Source organism: Haplochromis burtoni, unplaced genomic scaffold (assembly GCF_018398535.1).
Source record: "Haplochromis burtoni strain Fernald_Lab_line unplaced genomic scaffold, NCSU_Asbu1 Contig_2, whole genome shotgun sequence".
Classification (NCBI taxonomy): domain Eukaryota; kingdom Metazoa; phylum Chordata; class Actinopteri; order Cichliformes; family Cichlidae; genus Haplochromis; species Haplochromis burtoni.
The window spans coordinates 6,300,157-6,323,210 of NW_024582363.1; the positions used below are offsets into that span (position 1 = coordinate 6,300,157).

The 23,054-nt window shown below is 39.3% G+C and overlaps 1 protein-coding gene across 3 annotated transcripts in view; it reads right to left on the reverse strand.

Annotated features, from left to right (window-relative positions):
• Positions 1-7,566, reverse strand: part of insyn1 (inhibitory synaptic factor 1) — a 45,856-nt gene extending 38,290 nt beyond the window's left edge. Inside the window, exons 1-2 of one of the 3 annotated variants that reach the window (XM_042218696.1) lie at positions 6,866-7,566; positions 4,749-5,124 (exon numbers count right to left, since the gene is read on the reverse strand). In XM_042218696.1, the coding sequence (XP_042074630.1) occupies positions 4,749-4,892 (144 nt within the window). In that variant the 5' untranslated portion in view covers positions 4,893-5,124; positions 6,866-7,566. The other 2 variants (XM_005912880.3, XM_005912881.3) reach the window with 2 other exon arrangements.
• Positions 7,567-23,054: the final 15,488 nt, after the last annotated feature.

The following is a 23,054-nucleotide window of genomic DNA, read 5'->3' on the forward strand; positions in this document are numbered from 1 at the left end:
GGCAGATGGCTCTGAGGCTGAGGCCAGGTGCTTGGTTACCTCACTATCCACACCAGGCTTTAATAACATGGCATTTACGTATGCCTCGCACATGAAAACAATATAGTAGCCTTCCCGATCAGATAATTTACATGGCAGTTTTCTTTGACAGACTCCATTTTAGCACAGATGTCTTGATTTGACAGCCAGGCCAGAGGGATCATGCAGATGGTATTGGGTGATGAATAGAAATTAAATAGACCACCCATTTGTGCCGCATGCATCTGCCATTTAGAGGCAAACTTAGCTTGTTGAGCACAAGTTCTCTTGTTAAAAAACCAGCAAAAATTAAAAAGTAAAAGATGCTGGTGCTAATCACAAGGAAAAACGGTGATGACTGCTTTTTGTTGTTGTTTTTGTTTGTTTTTGGTCACTTGGAGCCTTTAATGACACACTGAAATCTCTATTATATGATTCTGAAACGGCTTATTGACCAGTCCCATTAATGGAACTGTTACTTAATACATCATCACTGGGGGGGGAAAAAAGCTGACATTTGGAGTACACAGATTTCACCTGACGCTTGCCTTTTGTTGCTGCCTCTGTCCTCCTCCTTCAGGGTAGTTAGTCGCTCTTAAGCATTACATGAACATATGCATAAAGCTACCAAAAGCTACCATCACTCTTATTGCCTGTTCTTATAGTCCTTATCTTCAACGCTATGCTGCTCTGTTGTTTGTTAATTGTCCCTTGGGGATAAATAAAGTCTTCTGATTCTGATTCTGATTCTGAAAAGGCTGACTGATCGAGGCCAGTTCTCTGGATGTGTTATCCTTCTGATAATTGCCTGTTTTTCTAGCTTATATTCTCTGCTCTCTTCCTGATTAGCTTCCTGTGTTTAAATATCTTGAGCTTCCATATAATTTGCCAAAACCTTTTACGTTAGTTGATGCCACTGGTGCTTTTTTATTAGTCCTTTATTTATCCAAAAATCGAATTCCCAAGAGTGACTCATGGCAGACGTCATGGCAACAAAAGTCAAAATACATGTACCAACATAAGTGCATTTAAAACAAATACAATACACTTTTCCTGTGCCTCATTTTTATTTCTGTAGCACTTCATTAAATTCTTTTAATTTTAATCTCCAATTTCCCAATTTTTCCAATAACCCTCACGGGTGCACTTTAACATTTCTATATTTGCCTTTTTTTTCTTTTTAAATTTTTATTTGAGCAAAAGTTAGAACTCAATAACTTTCAGAGGTTACTTTGCATTCTGTTTGCTGCCATTTTCGCAAAAAGTCCAAGGTTGACATGATATCCAAATGAATTATTTCCTCTAGTCTCGCCACTCCTGCCAGTATTATTACTACAAATGGAGTAGTTTATCAGTATATTGCCTTCCAATGTCCTTCCTTTAGGTCCTTTTCATTTTACCTGTCATGGAGCCTTAATGGGATTCACAAGTAAGACAGGCTGCAGTTGACAGTAATAGGCTTTTGAAGGGACCAATCTTGAAAAACTACTCGTGCTCCGTGTTACATTTTTCTTCAACATGTGAGGAAGATATGCTGCCTGAGACATTGCTGCAGCATGGAAAGGAAAACCTTGATATTTTACACACTTCCAATTTCAAGATTTGTACCATAATCACATTTTTATGTACACTAGGATTATTCAGAATTTATACTGGATAAGTTCACGGTTATATTGGAATGTGCTTATGGGTAGTTTTAGTAGTATTATCATAATCGGTTATATTTATGTGAGTATATAACCATATGGCATGGTTTGCTAAAATGTTTAACACAAGATCTGAGGAACTATATGTATTGTTCTGTGTGCAGCTGGTGCTTTTTCACTGGCTGCCATGTTATTTAATTTGTATGACTTAAAGGTGATTGTAGTGTTAATGTTTGAGCCAAATGACTAGCGTGGAGAAGAATTCTGTATATTGTGTGAAGATTTTGCAGAAGCATGCCTTTATATGAAAATTTGCTTGAGATTGCTTTTTAATTTAGCAATCACTGAGTCTTTCCTGAAAGTTTCCTGAAATAGCTCCATCTTTGTGAAATTTGTTTCCAGAAATATTTTGTTTTCATAACAAATAAAAAAAAAACTGAATGGCATGCACTTACTATACTGTAAATTTGCATAATACAGATTTACATTAAACTTGGTGCGTTTGTTTAGGCTGTATGGGTGCTCAAACTGTATCAACAATTGTGAACCTATATTTGCTGTCATTTAAGATGTTGAGCACATCCTCTGTTGAAAGAATGCTTATTGATGGGGATGGTGAGGTCTGAAAGTCAAAACCAGTAAGACCCAAAAGTGACCCCATGTTAAGTCTTTTTCTCTCTTTATGAGAAATGGTAGTCACTCGTGGGAAGACTGAGTGAAGGTGGAGAAAAGCACTGAGTCATTTTTAAACTGTGCCTTATTTTCCTCGTGTATAACAGCACATTGACTGGGTTTAGTGTTTAAACAGCAATTTAATGGATGTTTATTCGTGCCAATTATCTAGTGTTATATTGAGTTGAGAACCTAGATAGTGATGACGTCTCTTGGTGGAAAGCTACAATTCTGCAGTGATACTTATTTTTAAAAGAAAACCTATATTGTTCTCGAAGAGATTCCCCTTAGAATTTTTCTTGGATTTTCCTCGGTGCTTTTTAAATCTTATTTTATATAGAGTATTGAAAGTGTTCTCCTTTTTTACTTTAATCGACTAAAAACGCAGAGGATACATTATTTAACTGTAGGTACATAATGCTCTAAAATCCAGACAGTATAATTAGAAAACCTCCCAAAAGTAAGTGTTTTAATTCATGTGACATTTAACGTCATTGACTAAATGATCTAAATGAACACTGCAGGCAATATGGAGGAAAAGAAAATTAAATGTAGGTAGATTTTTTTTTTTTTTTTTTTGGCAACGTGACTAATAATGTGTTAAAATTAGATGTTTTAATCGCTTCTTGGTTTCAGCTTTTGACCAGCTGGCACAGTGACATGGTACATATGTGATCTTGAGCTTTGAAAGCGGTACCGTGAAGTAAGTTTAGTAACACACTCGTAGGTTCCCAATATCTGGGCAGCTTTTTCCTTTATAATGTCAGCTTTAACTCCTCAGAGCTCTTTCTTCAGCTCCCCAAAGACCTTGTGGGTGATAATCAGTCATTACCGCTCCTCCACTGAGTTATTTATTTCACTACATTCACACTGCAATTCATCATTTATTTATATGACAGTTGTTGTCTATTATAGTGTTCCTTTCATGTGGCCAAGAATGAGAGATTTTATGGAACATTAGGCTTCCATGCATCTGATAGCACAACACTGATTCTATTTCTCCATTTCCCTTTGATACAGACTCCCACCCCAAAGGTCAGTTAATTGTAGGATATTTATACCGGTATCACAGTTGCTACTTCAGTTAATATGATTCCTTAACCACTTTAATATGTGGGAATGTGCTCTTCCAATAAAAAATGACATTTGAGCCACTTTGCAGAGCCTTCTCTAATGGGGTCTGGGATAAGAATGGTAATATGCACTGGAGCTGGCAGAGGCACAGCCTGTGTTTTTGTTTATTAATAGCTCCAGCCAGCATTATTCCACTTGCAGTTGTCCCATAACCATCAATCACTTCTGCTCATGGGCCGACTTCTGTTGTTCACCAGAGAGAAGGTGCATTGCAAGCGGTGCCCTTGCACCTCCAACTGTGCAAGTACATAAAGTAGAGCGTAGTGAGTAGGACAGAGCTGGGAGTCAGGGAGAATGTGGGGGGAAAGGTTCCTGTGGGGTGATGAACTAAGTTATGATAGCCACCCACACCCCCTCCTTCTTCGGGTGATTATATGCACCAACATCCACCATTTTGCCTTTTTAACACATTTAGACACACGTGTCGATCCCAGAAGCAGGTGGGAGGCTAATCATGTCATGAGCTTGGAGGATATGGAATGGGTCGGACAAAACTGTTTACTCAGGTTTCATTTGTCTCTGTCTATATCTGCCTTCATCTCTTTCTGCAGAAGAGCTTTCCAAGAAGAGCTCACATCTTTGAGGACACTGCAGGATCCTACAGAGATTTCCCACATAAACAGATGTACTACTGATTATCAAACATCACGCAGATTTTTTTAAAGTCTACGTGGTTGTACGTGCATATAACAACACTCACAGTGTCTCTTTGAAGATCCTTGTTCAGACCTTGTGGCGTATACACACGCACACACACTAAAATGCACATATTACAGTGTTACCATGGCAGTTTCAAAAATACAGTAAGAATCCAGCTGATTCTTAACAAAATGGTTATGTAACTATTGCAGCGCTAAGTCATGTATCTTATCTAAGCCTGTGTCTGTATTTCCTTTCAGCCTGGCTTTGCTGCTTTTCAGCAGCTTTTCACATCTACTGTACCTCCCACAAGACGCCAGTGAACACATGAAGGACATTTGTAATTGCCCATAAGCAACTGTGTTCTTGTGGGCTTATTGTAAGAGCAGAAAAGCCTTGGTGTGGTTGTAATAAACAATATTCTTTTGTTACAAACACACAGAAAAGTTAGATCTCATCACTGTCAAATCTTAATCAATATCTCTATGCTAGAAAAAGAATTTTACACTTAATTTAATGCAGCTTACAAGAGAAGCACGCCCACCTGGCACCCATTATCTCCCTGCCTGCTTGTCTTCTTTACTATAGTCCTCTCTAAATGAAAAAGCCTGATATTTATAAACTTATTTTGATGCTCACCTCCCGGAGTTCCTTGGCCACATCCTTGAGCTCTTTGAGAATTCCTTCCAGCTGATCAATCACCATCTTCATGTGGCTGCGGATGCGTTCTCTCGGGCTGGGGGTCTCAGAGGTGTCCCGGGCCGGAGCTCTGCTGAGGGACATCCTTTACAGGGTGACGTGGAGCCAGTGGCCAACAGGCTGAGGGCGTGGGGGAGCCGAGTCGGGGTCCATGTCTTTGGCTACAAGGAGCCTCAGTGCTACTGATCCGAACAGGGGCCCCGGCCACGCAGGGAGACCTCAACATCTTAAAAGCACCTCGGCAGCCAAAACACCTTGCCTCGCCAGCACTCTCGGCACAGGGTCACACTCTGGCATCCATGCCTTCTTGAAGACACTTCCAAAAATGAAGAGAAAAGGAGCATGGGAAAAGTCAAATGCTGTAAATCCATCGAAAAAGAAGAGGGAAAATTCATGGGCTAAAGCTGGTATGAAACTCTTACATAATCATGTTGAGCCAACTCATCTCATGTGTCAGTGTATATATTTGAAATTGTTCTCAAGGAGATGCTATTTAAAATGCCTGTCTATACAGGGAAAAGACTTTTTCTTTCTTCCATTTGTCCTGAACACTCTTTTTTACATGTAAAACACAGTGGCATAATGGCAGGCTAACATACAAAAGTGAAAACAGGAAAAGGGTTCACGATAACCTTTTTGAAATAGAAAAAGAAAACTCCCAGCAGTGGCTCGATTCTCAAAATGATCGTGTTCTATTTTATTGGTAGCGGGCCAAGATTTGCCTTCTAAAAATAGTCCATTAGTGAGGGCTACTGTTTAAAAGACAGAAAGGACAGCTCCTGTTTAAAAAAGAGATTATTCCTCTGTCAAGTGTGGTGTAACCTCCTCTGAGGAAAAAAAAGACTCTCAGTAGAAACTCACATCAAAATAAACTCTGCTTCTCATCCATTTTCTTTGCAGTTGATGACCTAATCATGTTGTCCTTCATTTCTTGTCCATGACAGGGAGAAATGTAAAAGTGGGTCTTTTCACACAGTGTCAAATCTCCCCCAAAATGCAGGGCTCATTCCAGGTGGCGTGGGATCAAAATGAAGTGATTTCTAAGCCAGTGCAGTGTGACTTGCGATGCGAATTTGTGGAGGCATAACAAAAAACTCATTGTGCCAATGAGACACAGTAACAAGCTGACTTGAAGGCAAATGAGCACCTTCCTCTGGAATTTCGGTGATAGCTTGTCTTATGTAAAAATGTTTTTGAAGTCCTTTCTCAAAAGACTGACCCACAGCTGTCCACAGGGGTGTGCCCAAAAACCAAAGGAGCAGAAAGAGAAAAGGATTCTCTCGTCTCCTTCAGTTGTTGCTAAGGGAACCCGGTCTGCCTGCTTGTGCTGTGATTGGATAATTATTTTACTTCTTATCCGTGTAATGTATGTTTTCTCTGTGGACTCTTTTCAGAGAGGCAGAGAGCTCCGTGCCATCCAGCAGGACAAGATAAATCCCATGAAAGCTTCCCAAAGGAGCCCCAGAGAACAAGCAGGGGGGAGAGCTTCTCGCCAAATCCAGGGCGATGCCACTGCCACAGGGTATGCTGGCCAATCACACATGGCACCTGGTCATACAGGAAGGAAAGCAATCACTTATTCGTTCATGTCTCGTCTTCTTTTCTTTTTTAAAGCTTGCTCTAAATCATAGCAGCATGAAAAGCAGCATCAGTCGGGTGAATAAGACTCAGATATGGTCAGGGATTAACTGCGTTGATTATTTCTTGCTTCTGTTAAAATGCATCTCGTACTTCAGCAGCACTTGCCTCACCTCCACATGCTCACACACGCTCACACACGCTCACACACATCCGCTGGGACGCACACCTACTCACCTTTTCTGTGCATCACTTTGCTGTTGCTATGCCCAGAGCTTACTGTCCAGGCACAGCAGAATCACTGAAGCTACACACAACCTGCTGGTTCTTTAGAAGTCCCTGTGTCGCACACACCAACATCATCTCTCCTTCTTGCCGTTCTCACTCCCTCTTTTTCCTCTCTGTCTTACACACGCAGGCACACTCCCTCTCTCCCTTACACACACACACAGAGTTCTCCCCCCTCCTCCCGTACTTACTGTCTTGACAGAGGGAGAAGCTTCTATTAGCAGGGTTATTTCACTCTGAGGCTGTGGCTCATCAGAGGAGGAGTAGAAGTGGAGGATGAAGCTGTGGAGGAGGAGGAGGCAGGAGGCATGAGATGGGAACGATGAATGGCCCTGATAGCACTCTGAGAAGGGAGAGCTGACGCCGAAGATGACTAAGAGCCAGAGTGGCAAGAAGAGCCCCTGCTTCGGATTGTGATGCTGCTGCGGCCGCTACCATCACTCAGATAGCTATGCTGCCGTAACACACCACCCGTCATCCCCTTCAGCATTCGCCTGCATCGGGAGGCAGCAGACAGATCAACTGAGCTGCTACTGTGAAAAAGGAGCTGTGTGATTCTTATGACAGCCTCTCCCTCTTTGTCTATCGGCCTGGTTTGTCTCTCTCTGCCTCTCTCTCACACTTCCCTCTCTTTCTGTCACTCTTTCTCCATCCCTGTCCCTCTGCCCCTACGCCCTCACTGTGTCCTCGCTCACTGCCGGATGAAGGGAAGCTGATGCCAGAGTTTATCGTTGGGCTCAGGCTCCTGCCAGCACCACTCGGCTCTTCTGCTTGGCTCTGTGGAGGAGGGGCTTGGTGCTTTAAAGGCACAGTGTATCACACAGTCCCTCCTCTGCCTCCCTCCTGTCCTGTCTTCTCCTCTCTACTGGTGTCGACACTCCCTCACTATCTCCTCTCACACTGCCTATCTAGCCTTTGTCACAGTTCTGTCGAGGGTGTTATCTCTCTTAAATCAAGATGAAGTCTTCCTCTGCTGCCAGACAAGCAGTCTCCAGGGACAGGGTGTCCAAAGAACCCTGGCTGTTGCATCATTAATATACAAAGCAGGTTGGTGTTTGATGACCTCATCTCGCTGAGAGACAAAAATAGGAAGGGAGGACCAAGCTGACTTTTTTCCCCCTCCCTTGTCCTCTTTATCAAAATTTATATTTCTACACAATGCATAGCCACACATAACACAACCAGAATCAACCTAAAATGAAACTAATATTTTAAAAGCCAATTGAAAATGTCAGCTTCCTGAAAATGCAGTTTTTGGCAGATAGCTGTGGCGAACAGACAGAGGCTCTGTGCAGATGCTGATATATAGCTCTGTGGTCACAGAGGTCTGGTAATTGTTTTTAGAGTTCAGACATAAGGTCTGAACGGAAATACAACCAGAGCAACTATATTTAAAAAAATAATTAAAATCATCAGCTGTGACTTTGTGACGCTGATTTAAAAAAGTGATAATAGCTGCAGTGTCTACAGAGCATTTTTAAGCCACATTAGCTGTATGCAATGATGTTGCCCTCAATGTTTTTATTTTGTTTTTATAGCTAGCTAATGTAACCTCTAACATATAACGTTAGTTTAGTCATCATAATCATAGTGTCAATACTGTTTTCACACACCTGCCTTACAGTAAACAAGCAACTCAACCCTGTCACTTCCACCTACAGTAGTATGCCCCAAAAGTTGATTCTGTTCATCTGGACGCAGCGTTTTCAGTGGGAGAAACATTTTGTCGCTCATCCAAGTGACTTCTTCAGTCTATACTGGTATATATAGGCTGCTATGTTCAGTATACTCGTATGGCTTCACATTCTTTGGTATAACTGTCATGGGAAATGCCGAGTTGATTCAGGGTACTTGGGTCTTTCATGCAGAGGAATTTGTTTTGAAGTCTTCTGTGGTTTCTAGTACCAGCATCACAGACATTATGCTGATGCTGTAATCCTAATTACAGTATTAATTATCTTTTGTTGTTTTCTTTGATCAATAAGTGATCTAGTTTGGCTTAAAAATAATGTCATAAAGAAATGCTTCAAAGTCTGCATTATACTTTCCTAAGTACACAGTCACGCTGTGTCATCCTAGGACTTCATCAAATTTTTAATATGTCATCACGTTCAAAAGTACATTGTGGTTCCATGTGGCGATAAGGGAGTGGATCCTGTTCCTTTTCTTTTTTCATTCACACATGACTGGTGCAGTGTTGCACAGACAAGATGCTTCTCACAAACTGCTCCCTGCAACGAACAGGTGTCCTTGAGCATGTTTCCTTTGTAGCTTCACTGCTTCGTTTCTCTGCACATATGGGAGGCTTCCTTCTTAGAACACAGCAACAGTTTGCAGCACTTTTTCCCCCCAGTCATTTTCTTTCTTCGTGACATTGCAAAAATCCTTTTTTGCTTGGGTATGCATGGTGTATTTAATAGAGCTGTGCCTAAAAGAGAGAATGTAAACTAATGACCTCTCAGTAGAAAGGCACAGGTGCACAACGCAGATAGCTCCATGACAATGATGCCTTGGCTGGAATGGAGTTGGATTATTCCCCCCTGTAAAATATATATTTTTAATGCTAAGATCATCACAAGTTGTGAGTTTTACTAGAAATCTGGAGTGAGTCCAGCAAAATATTGGTTCCACTTAATATTTCTGCCTTGGATTTATTGTGCCATGCTGTTTATAGAGACGTTTTATGGAACGTAATTTTTTTCTAGTTGGGCACAGGCTGACAAACACAAAGATGCATATACACAGAGATACACACGAATACGTGCAGGCAAAGACCCACAAACGTACACACCAAATACATATATAAACAGCAGAGTGGGTGGTATCTGTGAGAAACTATAGTAATAGTTTCCAAGCATAAGAATGAAGCCAGGAGAAATTTTATTTGCATTGCATTGTGTATTTCCAAACAAGTTTATCTCCCAGTAAAGTCAAAATATTTCTCATTTAAAAGACTCAAGATGCTTTTTTCAGGCTGTGGAGGGGATTTGATATCTTCATTACAGTTGGATGTCTAGGTAGGAGGAATGCTATAGTATCTTGGAGTAAAATATATAACCGGAGGAAACAGAGGTTGGCTATATTCTAAAATAATGAATTCAACCTACCAGTGCCACAGAAATTATATGTTGTCTTTCCTTTCTTTGATTTCCACAAAAAACAAATGCATTGTTTCTTTTTGTTGGCCAGGTTCAGTCTTGGCAGTCTTGTCATCACCTTGAGGTTGCCAGGAAATTGGCAGAGACTTCAAGAACTTACTGTCATTTGGATAGAGGTAGGCTAGCTGTTTCCTCAGTTTTCCATATTTGTTTGAAACTTTGTCCTGGCTTGTAATTGGTCTCATATTTACAGTTTTACGCAATAATACTGCAAGTACATATAGGCTACCCCATCTTGGATAAAACACTAGCACTCTCTGGGAAAAAAAGATTTGCATTGCATAATGAAAAACATCTGCAGAGAAAACTGCCCCAAAAGGTAACAGATGTGCAAACAGTTGTGGCCAAAAAAAACTATCAAGCCATCAAAAACTTGGATGGCAAAGTGTTTTGACTAGAAAATATACTTACATATTATTAAGTTTAATAAAGATACATATACTGAAAAAAATCTTAAAAGTAACTTTGTTTATCACCTTGTTGATCTGTATGGTATTGTTCTCCCTCTATGCTTCTGATTGCACACCCTCCATTTCCTAGCAATAATTTTCTTTTCCTTAATTATCAGCTATTTACTGCTGATACGGAGCCATGCCTTCTGCAAAGACATAAGTCTTATGTGTGTAAACAAAACTTGCTTTTTAGTGGACCACAACTCTTAATGCTTTCATTTTTTTACAGTAGCAGTGGCCGACATTGTCCCTCTCCCATTCCATTGAATTTCAGAATACAGTATGTAATTATGCAGCTGCCCATTCATAATAAAGTGGTCCTTCTGGTTTGATGCTTAAATAAACTAGCAGAATTCGATTCTCTTTTTAGCAACTATGTTTGTTACTTTGTGTGTTGGACCTCAGCAGTAACAATCAATTTCTTTTGGTAGAGATCCCCCATTCTGATCATTCATCAAATAAATCCTGAGCTGGTGTTTTACTCTACTCTGATAGATTTGTTGTAATATTTTTGAGATTTTTAATCACTTGGAGACATATGAGAAAACACTGCCTCCTCCCTCATCTGCCAAGTGATAAGCTACAATCTAAGGTATTGTTCTTTTAATTAATCCTTATCCATTATGCTTTTCCCTCTCCTGACCATTGTGTGGCGCTGTTGTGCAGTTGTGGCATGTTGCATTTTATTTGCCTTGATTAAAGACTAAAATGGTCGACAGACATTAAAAAAGTTGAACGTCTCTTGTTTTTTGACTGATGACCTGAAGTGATTATTGTTACAGGGTACATCCACTGTGTTAATAAATCAGATGAAACCACGATGCACGAACTTTGGGGATTAATGGACGTTTCAGTGCACATTCACCATATACTCATGGATTAAGCGCCACCTGGCACTTGGTTTGTGTCATAATTTTGTTAAATGTATGTATAGTTATAGCATTTCAACTGATAATTTGCACACTCTCTAAGAGGTTTAAGTATTTTTCTATGTAATCTCTGCAAATCATAGTTCCGTATTTGGATTTTTAGCTTTATGGTGACTGAGACGGATTTGAGAATCTAAGGAATTGGAAGGCGCATCTGGCATCTAAAATATGCATGGATAAACATAGACATTAAGGCTTGTTTACAATTTCCAGTGTTGTCCTTGATTTCAAACAGACAAACACTCGGGGACAGAGAGCTAGGACCCAGCCTGTCTTACAGTGGCACCACCATATCCTCTTGCCTGTCTACTGACCTTTTGATATTTCATCTGGCATCCTGTGTGTGTGTTCTATCTCTGAGTGTATGTGTTGTGTGTGTGTGTCTTTTTTTTGTTGTTTTTCTTCCCCCATCTACAGAACTGTGCATGTAGACAAAAGAACCCTGTGATGGAGCAATGCTCTCAAAAAATGAAATGAAGCTTAAGTGTTTGATTGATTTTTCTTATTTAAAGTGTGGATGTTGCATGCAGCTACACTAGGGGCCCTAGCAAGAGAAAACCTGTTGTCTCATTATAAACCATAGCCCTGTTTCATATTCAAGCCACGTTTGGAGTTGAAATTTTCAATTGTGCTATGTCTGTTAATTGTATTTAATTATAGCCATGCACTATTTACAGTGTGGCTTGGCTGGGGTGGGGCCATTAACAGCAATGATAAATTTCATGCTAAAAGCAAATGAATTTTTTTTTATTTTGCATGCTATGGTTGTGTTGTGTTAGAAGAAAAACAGAATACAATGGCTTGCAACTTACAGACCCATATTTTATTCACAATAAAACAGAAAACACATCAAAAGTTTAAAGTGAAACATTTTACTATTTAGTGAAAAAAATTAGATCATTTTGATTTTGATGGCAACAACATGTCTCAAATTGGGATTGGAGCTACAAAAAGATTAAAATGTAAGTAGTACTAAAAACAAACACCTGGAGGAACATTTTCAACTAAGCACATTAATTGGCAACAGGTAAGTAACATTACTGGGTTTTTTTTTTTGTTTTGTTTTGTTTTTTTTAAATGGTGGAATATCTAAAAAGTAAAGATAACAGAGGTTCACCACACTGCAAAAAAGCCTTCTTCTGATGTTGTTTTGATTTGCCACTGTATAAATTGAATTGAATTGAACTGAATTGTGATCCAGCAACATTTGCCAGAGAAGGCCTTCCTTATTTCAGCAACACAGTGCTAAACCGCATACTGCATCTAGTAAAACGCCATGGCTTCAGAGTAGAAGCCTCCAGGTGCTGAAATGGCCTGCCTGCAGTCCAGAACTTTCACCAACTGAAAGAATTTGGCACATCATGAAACAAAACTAGGAGAAAGAAGAGCCCTGGGGGCTGTAAAGCAGCTATAATTGTACATCAGGCTAGAATGGGACAGGATTTCCCTCCCAAACAACAACAACTGGTCTTGGCTTTCAGACATTTACTGACTGTTGCTAAAAGAAGAAAGGGTGTTACAAAGTGGTAAACATTGCCATGGGGCGGGCGGGGGCGTGGTGTGGCGGGATGGGGTTTCTTGAAATTAATGTGTGTTCCTTATTTCTTGAAATATATGATAATGTTGCTACTGTTAATTTCAGAAAATAAAGTGGAAAATTAAGTATTGATATATATTATAGATAAACTATTATGACAACTCAGCTACATATTGCTTTTTTTTGTGATGTGGGCTTTAGTAGTGTATTAGATTTCATAAGGGCAGCACAGTGGCACGGTGGTTAGCACTGTTGCCGCACAGCAAGAAGGTCCTGAGTTCAATTCCACCATCAGGCCGGGGTCTTTCTGTGTGGAGTTTGCGTGTTTGCGTGGGTTCTCTCCGGGTACTCCGGCTTCCTCCCACTGTCCAAAGACATGCAGCTTGTGGGGATAGGTTAATTGGATAATCCAAATTGCCACTAGGTGTGAGTGTGAATGGTTGTCTGTCCCTATGTGTTAGCCCTGCAACAGACTGGCGACCTGTCCAGGGTGTACCCTGCCTCTCGCCCAATGACAGCTGGGGTAGGCTCCGCGACCCTGAAAAGGACAAGCGGAAGCGGATGGATGGATAGATTTCATAAGCTTATCTTAAGTTTTTATGTGACATTTTGAACAGAAATGTACGTGGTAAATGACTGCAACTGTAGCTGAGTGAAATGTACCACATCTGCCTCTGAGCTTTAAATCAAATGAATTCCAAAAGTACCTCAAACTGTACTTGAAGCTTTTAATGTGAAATGGCAACAAAAAAGTGCTCAGCTCCCATTAACTCCACCACAAGAGCATGAGCACACATGACGAGCCCATCAGTTAACTGTGACTTGAACACAGCACGATTGAGGATGGGGACTGTCATGGTTCTTCCCTGCTTATTATGGGTCACTGTGGTTATCTCCTCCTGTGAGGATGCAGTGGAAATAGAAATGAGCCCAGCACGTTGAGACATAATGTGGCTTCCATTATATATGCTTTCACTGCCTTAAGGATAGAAAGCCATATGCGCTGAAAAACATGATTGCAGTATTCTTCCTTCAGTAACTGTCATTGTTTGAGGCAGGGCTGGACAGGGACAAAAAATCGGCCCGGGCATTTTGACTAGAGACCGGCCCACCAGGTATTATAGGAAAAACCATAAAGCCTTTGAATGAAAACAAACGCTGTTGTCACAGTGATGTACGCTGTCTTGTTGGTATATATGTATCAATCTAATAAACTTAAACCTACACCATCCTCCCTATTCTGGTATTCTAAACAGTACCGAAAAGTAGACTGCTTGGTCGAGTTAACCTCCTGAACTATCTACAACACATGGTGAAAACCTGAAATTAAGACAGAGAAGACTAGAGGTGAGACATGATCATTACTGATGACAGATTTAGATATATTTTCATAAACCATTCATTTGCCACATCAATAAACAGCATGGTAGGGCAAAATATTTTTTCTAACATGGCAACCTTTAAAAAGTGAAAGGAGATAGAAAGACAGGTGGGAAAGAATAAAACTTAATTGACTTTTTGATGGCATTTTACACACAGTACTGGTACATTATCTAGAAAATGTGGGAATATACTGGCATCATATACAGTACTTAGTTACTTCTGAAGAAAATTTGATGGGACCCTAAAAAAATTAGTATGTGCAATAATGGATTTCTATACATTTTACATCAGATGAAAATGTTTGTTGTAAGATTCAGATAATTATTTGTTAAAAGTAAGACATTTTAAATGAGAATAAGAAAGAAAAGTATTTCTTTGTGCCCCCTTTTCCCTGTTAATGCCCTACCTGGGCCCCTGGCAAAACTTTGCTAGACCCGCCCCTGCACAGTTACCAGCTGTCAGCTACTTAGAAAAGGATCCTGGTGTTATTTGTCTCTCAGAAACAGTTCATAACTTCCCTTCAACTCATTCATGTCACCTAAAAGGTAAACCTGTTTCTCCATCACAGCTCTGATGATTCAGTAAGGACATCTCCTGGTTTCATCTTCATGTTTCCCTCTCACCACATATCCAAACCGACATCATGACCAGCAGCTTTACAGCTGTGGCTCCAGCAAACATCAGCTGATACTAGAAATTAATATTAAATAAATTCTAACAACAGCTGATCAAGCTTAAACGTGCTGCTGTTGTTTAGCGCGACATCTGCTGGTTTCCTCTTTCTGGCGCAAAGTGAGCGATAAACAAGAGAGAAAAGCGATCAGCTGATCATTGATCAGTTTCATGATTGAAGTAGAAACAGGAGAGGGAGAGAATGAGAGAAGAAGAGGCAGCTGTGCAGCTCCAGCTTTGTGTCTTTTTCATTGTAGCTGAAGTCCGGGACAAACTGTGTTCCTTTTCACCTCAACACGAAACGCGCAATATTTTCTCTGAATACGAGACGATTCCATTTTTTATGGGACGGTTGGAAACTCTAATAACTAACCTTAAAATAAAATAAGATAAAACAAGTTCAACATCAATAACATCATAGCACCCGCCCAGCAGTATAGAAACTCCGTCATGCTAGCTAGTACGCAGTACGAGTTATTGTAACTGACTGTAAAAAGTCAGCATAACGAAAATAAACTCCACCTAAACTTGGTTTATATCTGACCCAGATAGACTGCAGGTCATAACTTCTTACCTGAAGTTCAGTTCACCGCCTCGGGTCTCTGCTCCTCCTGCCTTTCCGTCATCCACCTGCCAGCGTGTTGCATCTGCTGGCCTCCACCACTTGCTAATGTTACTGAATCTGTGGAAGCTCGCAATAGCCACCACCAAACAATTGAGTTATTTTTACACACCTCCCAGCATCTGGCCAATCCACCACCTTTCAGTGTTTATACCGTTACGGGAAAAAAAAACAAAAAACAAAACAAAACATCGGCCCATAAAAACGAAAAATCACTATCGGCCCACCGGGCAAATGCCCAGTATGCCCAATGGCCAGTCCAGCTATGGGTTGAGGTATCTCTTGTGAATGTATTTACTGCTGTACTGAAAATCTATGTTGCATCCATCTATATGTGAGATGTGCAGACTGGTCCTGTTTGTTTAGGTGTTTTGATGTTTTTTAATCATGTAAAAGTTACAGTTTAGTCAACTAAATTCTTCCCATACACAGTTGAAACCATTAGTAATAGTGTATTAAAGGGTTAAGGCAGATAACCGGTAGGTTTCTTGGTTCATCTTTTCTTGTGTTGGCGGATTGTCTTTGATTTATTTTACTTACTTTTACTAATTGTAAAGTGAGTTTTGAATGAGCTTCTAAGAAATGTAGAATTGAGCAATTTAGCAAAACAGTAGAAAATTTCTTCATCTTGCACTTCTGATGGTGTTAAAACTTTACATTGTCACAGGTGTTTATGTCTTGTCAAACCATTGTCTGTCTTTTGTCTGTGATCCAAAAGATGAATGGGATATCTAAAGGAGAGGAATTCAAAAGTACAGGTCATACAAAATACCTTGAATATAAAGTTATGCAATTTACATTCATTCATTTAAATTGCTGTTTAATCTAGCAAAGTATTTTTTGTCATTTTCTTTCATTTGCAATGTAAAGAAACCTCCACAGTTTAACTAATAGGGAAAAACTGTTGACACCTGCAGATGTAAACAGACAAAAACCACTTTTGTGTGTGTGTGCATATGTGTATGACAAGAGTTGCTAATTTGCAGGTGCTACTCTCATCCCCAGTTTGCTGCCCAGAAACACTTACATTAGTTGTGACAGCTGGTATCTCTCATACGTCCACAGAAACTGGATGACCATTTGTCATTCAAAAACATTGTGTTCATGGAAACCAATGACATGTTTACCAAAACATTCACAGCATACATAATAAAGGCCCAAATTTACAGAAAGCTTAGAAGAAAACATAAGCCAAAGTAATATTTAATCCCATAATTTTTGTTTCACTGTTTTGTCCTATTATCATGCATCAGTATAAAAGTCAGCCCAGTTCTATCTGTATCTTCCTTTCTAGTCTTTCTTCACTTCCCCCGCGTGTTCACTTTGCTCAGGATGCCCTCTGTGTCTCCTTGTGAAATGCTAAGTAGTCATCCCCCTTTAACCCTGCCCTTCTCTGAGAAGCTAAAGTATCTTTTGTGTTCGGTTTGCCAAGAGCTATAAACAAGTGTAATAGAATTGCAGAGGGGTTAGCCGAGGTAGCCGACTGTGCATCTCCCATCACCCCTGGCTCCCCAGCCGTGTGCTAACAAGCCCAGCAGCATCATTGTGAATTCATAACAACTCGCACCAATGTGGGTCATCTCTGCTGTCTCCACATTTTCCTTGTTGCCCCTCCTTCTCTCCCTTTTCCTCGTCATACTTTTCTTTTTGCACACCTTTTTGCGTATTTGACAAGTATGTTTTGTCTCACCGCTGCAAAAGACTTGAGAAGACAAATATTATTCTTGTGTAAATATACCTCACTCAAAGAGAAAATAATCCTCACTATCCTCACTAGGTGTTTGTCACCTGTTCAAGCAAGCTTAATTAAACAGAGTGCTCTGAAGTAGGATATTATGGGGGAAAAGCTTCAACAGAAGGAGAGAGAACTGCTGTCATTTTTCTTGTGTCGTATCTGTTTGATCTGTTTGATTTGTTGTCCAACATACTGAATCCTCTCTGCCCTCCAGGTATTCAGACATTACCTGTGTAATAGAAATGCACTGCTGCTGTGGCAAACGTGGTTTATCTTTGTTGATAAAAAGTAGGAAAAAGGTGTTGAACAGTGTTGATCTTTTATCCTTTGCATTAAGGGACAGAATGAAATGAGGTCTGATTAAGATTTCAAAACCTTACTTTTACTCCTCCAAACCTACCTCTTGTCATTGTGAACTATTTGGAAATAGTTCGGTCTTTGTCTTATCTAAGAGTTACAGACTGTATGTGCAAATATTATGTGCGTCAAAACTATTTTTCAGACTCACCTGTTCTTAATGCTGCCATTCTGACTGTCTAATCTTACAAGATGATATTTTTTTTTCTAGATCAAGCTCGAGTTTTCAGATTTTTTTTATGCCAATAAACAGATTTGACTAGTTGGACCACTGCATCTGTAGTTAGTAGAAGTATAGATATGTGTGTTTTGTGCAAAGCTAACTGAACCCTTTGCTAAATTAATACATTAATAAAATAATATTAGGGCACTGAGGTGCTCTGAGGTTTACCGCTCTTTCTGGATTTTCTCAACTGAATTCAACACGACGTAAGCAGATGTTTCATGAGTTGTCCTGGCTAATTTCCACTACACTGACAGTATACTGTTTATGCTGTCTTTATACTAGATGCTATTAAGATAGATACAATGAATGAACCTAAGCATCGGCAGTTTAAATTAAAATCATTTCTAACCTAACTCTTATCATGAACACCACAGCAGCTGTGCACCAGTCCAACACAGTGCTTTGCTGTAAATTCCTCCAAGTACAGAAAGCTAACCTATAGTATTTATCTTGCACTAAACTGAAGAGCATTGACATTCAACATTTGAATAACACAAAGTTTGTATGCCTCAGTTTGTTCCCAATATTAAAAAAACACAACTTCTCATCATATATAAATCCAATATCCGATTTAACAAGTGAGAGCTTGCGTGTACGCTTTACATTTCCATTTGATCAAATACCACTGAGCAGGGCAGTCCTTTCATTTAACTATAACCTCTCTTCTTCCTCTCCTGTCTTACTTACATCTTACTCCATCTCTTAGTGAAGTCATATCTCATTCTTTTCTCTTCCTAGTAAACACGGCAGCTGTACATTTAGCTAGTAGACACAGTGTGCAACAAACTGCACACAAACAGTTTGTGTGCTTGCTGATGTTTATTAAGCTGATGGAAATGCTGCATTTGAAATTACTTGCCACTTAAAAACATTAGTCCCTTTATGCTCCTCTTCTGTAGCAGGACCTTAAATGCTGAAGTACCATAACCACAACTTATGGACATCTGCACTCCTTCTGGTGTTGTGCCAAAAAAAATAAAAAAGCCACCAGCTCACTCTGACTGTAGCTCTATAAATTATGCATAAATTATATGTTTTTGCTTCCTTCATCTTTTTCCACGTGATTGATTTCATGTGTTACTGTTTAGGCTTAAATCGGTTTGATGTTTGAAGGGGTGAGGTGTTGGGAAATAATACCTCACCTTAAATGTTGTAAACCTAAAGTAACAAACCTGATTGAAAATGTGAGGAGTTGAAAGTACAAATATTTATATTAAAATTTAGGGATTCAAAGTAAAAAGTTAAATAAAATTTAAAAGTACTTACCAATATAAGAGTAAGTATTTGCACTTCATTACTTCTCACCACTGCAAGTATGAATATCTGAAGCTTACACAATTAGCATCAAACTTTAAAAGGTCTTTTTGTTAGTAATTGTACATAGACAGAAAATATTAATTGATAATTAAACTATATTTTCGCCCAGTGTTATTGTATTTATTGGCTTTTTGAGGGTTTTCTTTTTCAGTAGAATTGTGTTATCTGCCTCACTAATCTCTTGAAATACCATAATTACCATTTAACTGCTAAAGAATTTCTGACTTTGTGTTGTTCTTTTTCTTATATCAGCAATAATAATTTGCTGGCACTATTCAGCAAAGCACAAGTGCACAGGGAAATGCTGTAAATTAAATGTGCACCTGGTGTCATTACTAATGGCTTTGCTCTAACAGATCAACCCCTGAGACAGTTTTCCTAATCAGCATCAACAAAGTCCTCACAGTACATCACACCAAACCTTTAGGTGGTGCCTTCTCTATTCCTCAAGAGGAGTCAGTTAATTCAGCTATTTTGGGTCTGAAAGGAAAGATGCAGTCAGGCAGTAGAGGAGGTAGCTTCTCAAGTGAACGTGCCAGTGAAAATGAATGTGAATATGAAAATGTATTGTGAGGCTAAATTATTCAGCTCAACCCTGATGTCTACTGCCAGTTTTGTTTCATGGCCTAAGGCACCCCAAGTTTTTCTCTCATTGCCATGGTCTGGAATCTAGCAGGAAACACCAAGCACAACCACAAGTGTGATCCTCTAATAAACATTTGCACTGTTAGGTTGCAGGCAGCCATGAATTACATTAATCAGTAGAACAGTGGATCAGTGGATTCATTATCATCTCAAATTCACTTTTTACTCACGCACTCCGCCTCATTATGGTTTCATGGAAAATCTTTTGTTTGAAAGTTTTTTCTTAATGATATTCACAAGCAAAGAAATGCCTATATGCTCCTTTACATCAGTATTATCTTTGCCTTGGCTTGACTTACATGGTTGCAGTTTTCTTGTAAAAGCTTTACAAAGCTGTAAACATAGCTTAAAAAAGCTAAAATATTTCTGAATAATGTTGATCTGACTCATCTGTGGGGCATATGAAATATCTCCAATTGTTTCAACTACAAGATTACAGATTGTTACAGAATTGTCATATTGCTGTGACATTTCTCATTTCTTTATCTGGCTTTTCTTGTCTTGCAATCAAGGGGCTCACACCTGCGGTTTGCTAGAATTTGAACTTTGAGCTTATAATAACAATATATAATGGTCCATGTTCACTGAATGGAGTGGAAGTAGTTGTTAATGAATAATAGTGATCATGCTTGATGTAAACGGCCTCTCTGATCTTTCTGGTGTTGTCTGTGGTGTCCTTGTCAGTGTCATTAACTAATTTCCAGCTGAAATTACAACATGTTTACGTCAGTCTTATAGCCACTGGTAACAGGAGATTAATGTTTAAGACTCTTGTAACAGCACCTCCATGAACAACAACATCATCACAGCTGGGTTCAACAATTCGGTGCCTACTGAATGTGTCAGAAGAGTCGGCACCTACTGCAGTTCTTTATTACATACAGATGACAAGAAGCACGGAAAGTAGAAGTAATCCACCATCAAGTAACATGCTTGTATAGGTAGTCATTAGATCAAATTAAGTTGAATTTGCCAAAGACATCACTAAAAAAGAAAGAGTGTTTTATAAATATTTTCATTATATATTCATTATAATAATATCAGTTAAAATCCTGAGAGTTGGGTAATCTCCCCAGTAGTGATAAAAACTGCAGTTAGTCTGATCCAAATAACGTTCACTATACAGGTTGGTGAAGCTTCAGTCTGTCGGCAGCTGATTTCAGGCCAAGTGAGGCCTCCACCCTCCAATTCTCCCTGCTCTCATCAACACATCACATAGACAGAGTGCTGTGCCCCTCTATCCTGCCGCCCCTCTTCACCGACTCATCACAGCCGCTCAACATGTGTCAGGCTAGCCAGCAGCCTCCATCTGTCTCCCCTAGAGCCAGCCAGCCATGTCCATCCAGGGGAGCCACACAGGCAGAGAAAAAGTAATTCCCAAGACAAAGTGCGTTATGCCATGCAGCCGTTCCCCTTGAAAATGAGAACTCCATTTGGGGAGCTGGGGTAGTTTAGCAGACAGGCCACTTGCTTGTATGTCAGAGACTAGGAAACATAGCCCCGGCCATTCATTGGAGGGCTGCATGGCGTTAGATAGTGAGAGGAGATTAGTCATCCTGAGCCGCATGCTTTTATGGTGTGTGGCTTCTTTTAAATATAGAATAGTATAGAATAACAAACACATGAGCCCATACACACACAGACAAAACTGTGTGTATGTCTGTGTGTGTGGACAATACCAGCTGTTTTAAGACTGTTTATTGCATAATAATAATAACAATAACAACAATAATAATAATAATGATGATGATGATGATGATGACAGTGATTATGTTTGCATATTTGCGAGTGTTAATTACTGATGTTTTTCCCATTTATATGATTTTAACTTGATTAGGTATTAATATTGTTTTGCTTTTTGGGCTCTGTGGTGTTATGTGTGTGTTGATGCTCCGGTGGGAATGTAATTTCCTGCAAAATAATTTATAGAGGATTAATCTATCTTTCTAATAGATATTTTGCATGCATTCTGTACAGTGCCACAAATGTATAGCACCGATTTTGTGTATGTCACCTTCGTCATTATCATCAATAACATCATTAAAACTACAGTAGTGACACCTTTAAATATTTTACTAACTTGGCAACACGTTTAATCTCTTCAAATGTATTTTTATTTAAGACATGCAGTTAACAAACTCTCAGTTGGCAGTTTTGTAAAACAAATACCTCTCATGCTCTTCTCTACCTAGTTTCTCTAATGCAACTGCTCGCTCTCTGTCACACACATGCAAAGCTCACACACAACATCTCAGTGGGTAACCAAAGGAAAAAAACAAAAAGATTAATACCCACTGTGTGTTGTCTTTTGGGATTTGAAATTTTAAATATCTAAATGCATGGAGCAGACATTAATGCCTGCATGCACTGTGCTAATAAGAGCATGAATAATATAGACAATAAGAAGGAGAAAACAGGGGCTGAATGTTACTGTTAAAGCTGAAAGATGTAGCAGCCAGGAAAGGAAAGTAGAATCTTCAAGCAAAATGGATGGACTTTTTCTTGTTCTTATCTATAATACTCATCCAAAAATTTATAGTAGCTTTTTTGATAACAAGCTGACATGGAACCACTGGCAGTCTCTTGGTTGTTATTGTGTCACTTGCAACAACCACATAGAAGGAATCCTCTGATTTCGAGTAGATTTTTGGAGCAAAGTGATAAAAGCAAGATTGTAATCAAGTAATTTTTAAGGCCTTTTCCTTTTTTGCTGTGACCTGAGCAAAGTCAATAAGTTAAGTAGAGTACTTTCACTTTCACAATTTGATTTATCTCTGCTTACAGTACAGATTGTCAAGAGAGATATACAGATAGGGGTTGGAGAAATGAAGAAAGGGGTGAAATCTTTCAGCCACAAAAAATATCAGTGCCACTTGCACAATGACAGCCATATAAAACACTTAGGGACACCTTATCAGTGTTCTGCTTAAAATTAATCTTGCAGTTTTGATTTATTTTTAAAGTCAGATTTTCTTGAAATCTCTCGAGGCAACTGAGATGCCATTTAAAAAGGTGACATTACCCCCATTCCACTGGCAGTCTGCTTATTTACTTATAAATCATATTTCAAGGCAGACTGAATAATTAAGTGACTTATCAAGTTGTTTATGCAGAGCTCATCCGACACTGTCAAAAACTTCACTTTGGGTGTGTGAAAGCTAAAGAATTATGAAAAACAATTACATTTTTTAATGGAAGGAGAGTAGAGTATGACATTTAGCTAAAAAAAACATATACAAAGAAGTCTCTGCACACTGACATTAAGTTATTTATAGTATTATTGTAGTCACATGTTTAAGGTGTTTTATTGTCACCTACTGTATTTTTCGGACTATAAGGCACACTTA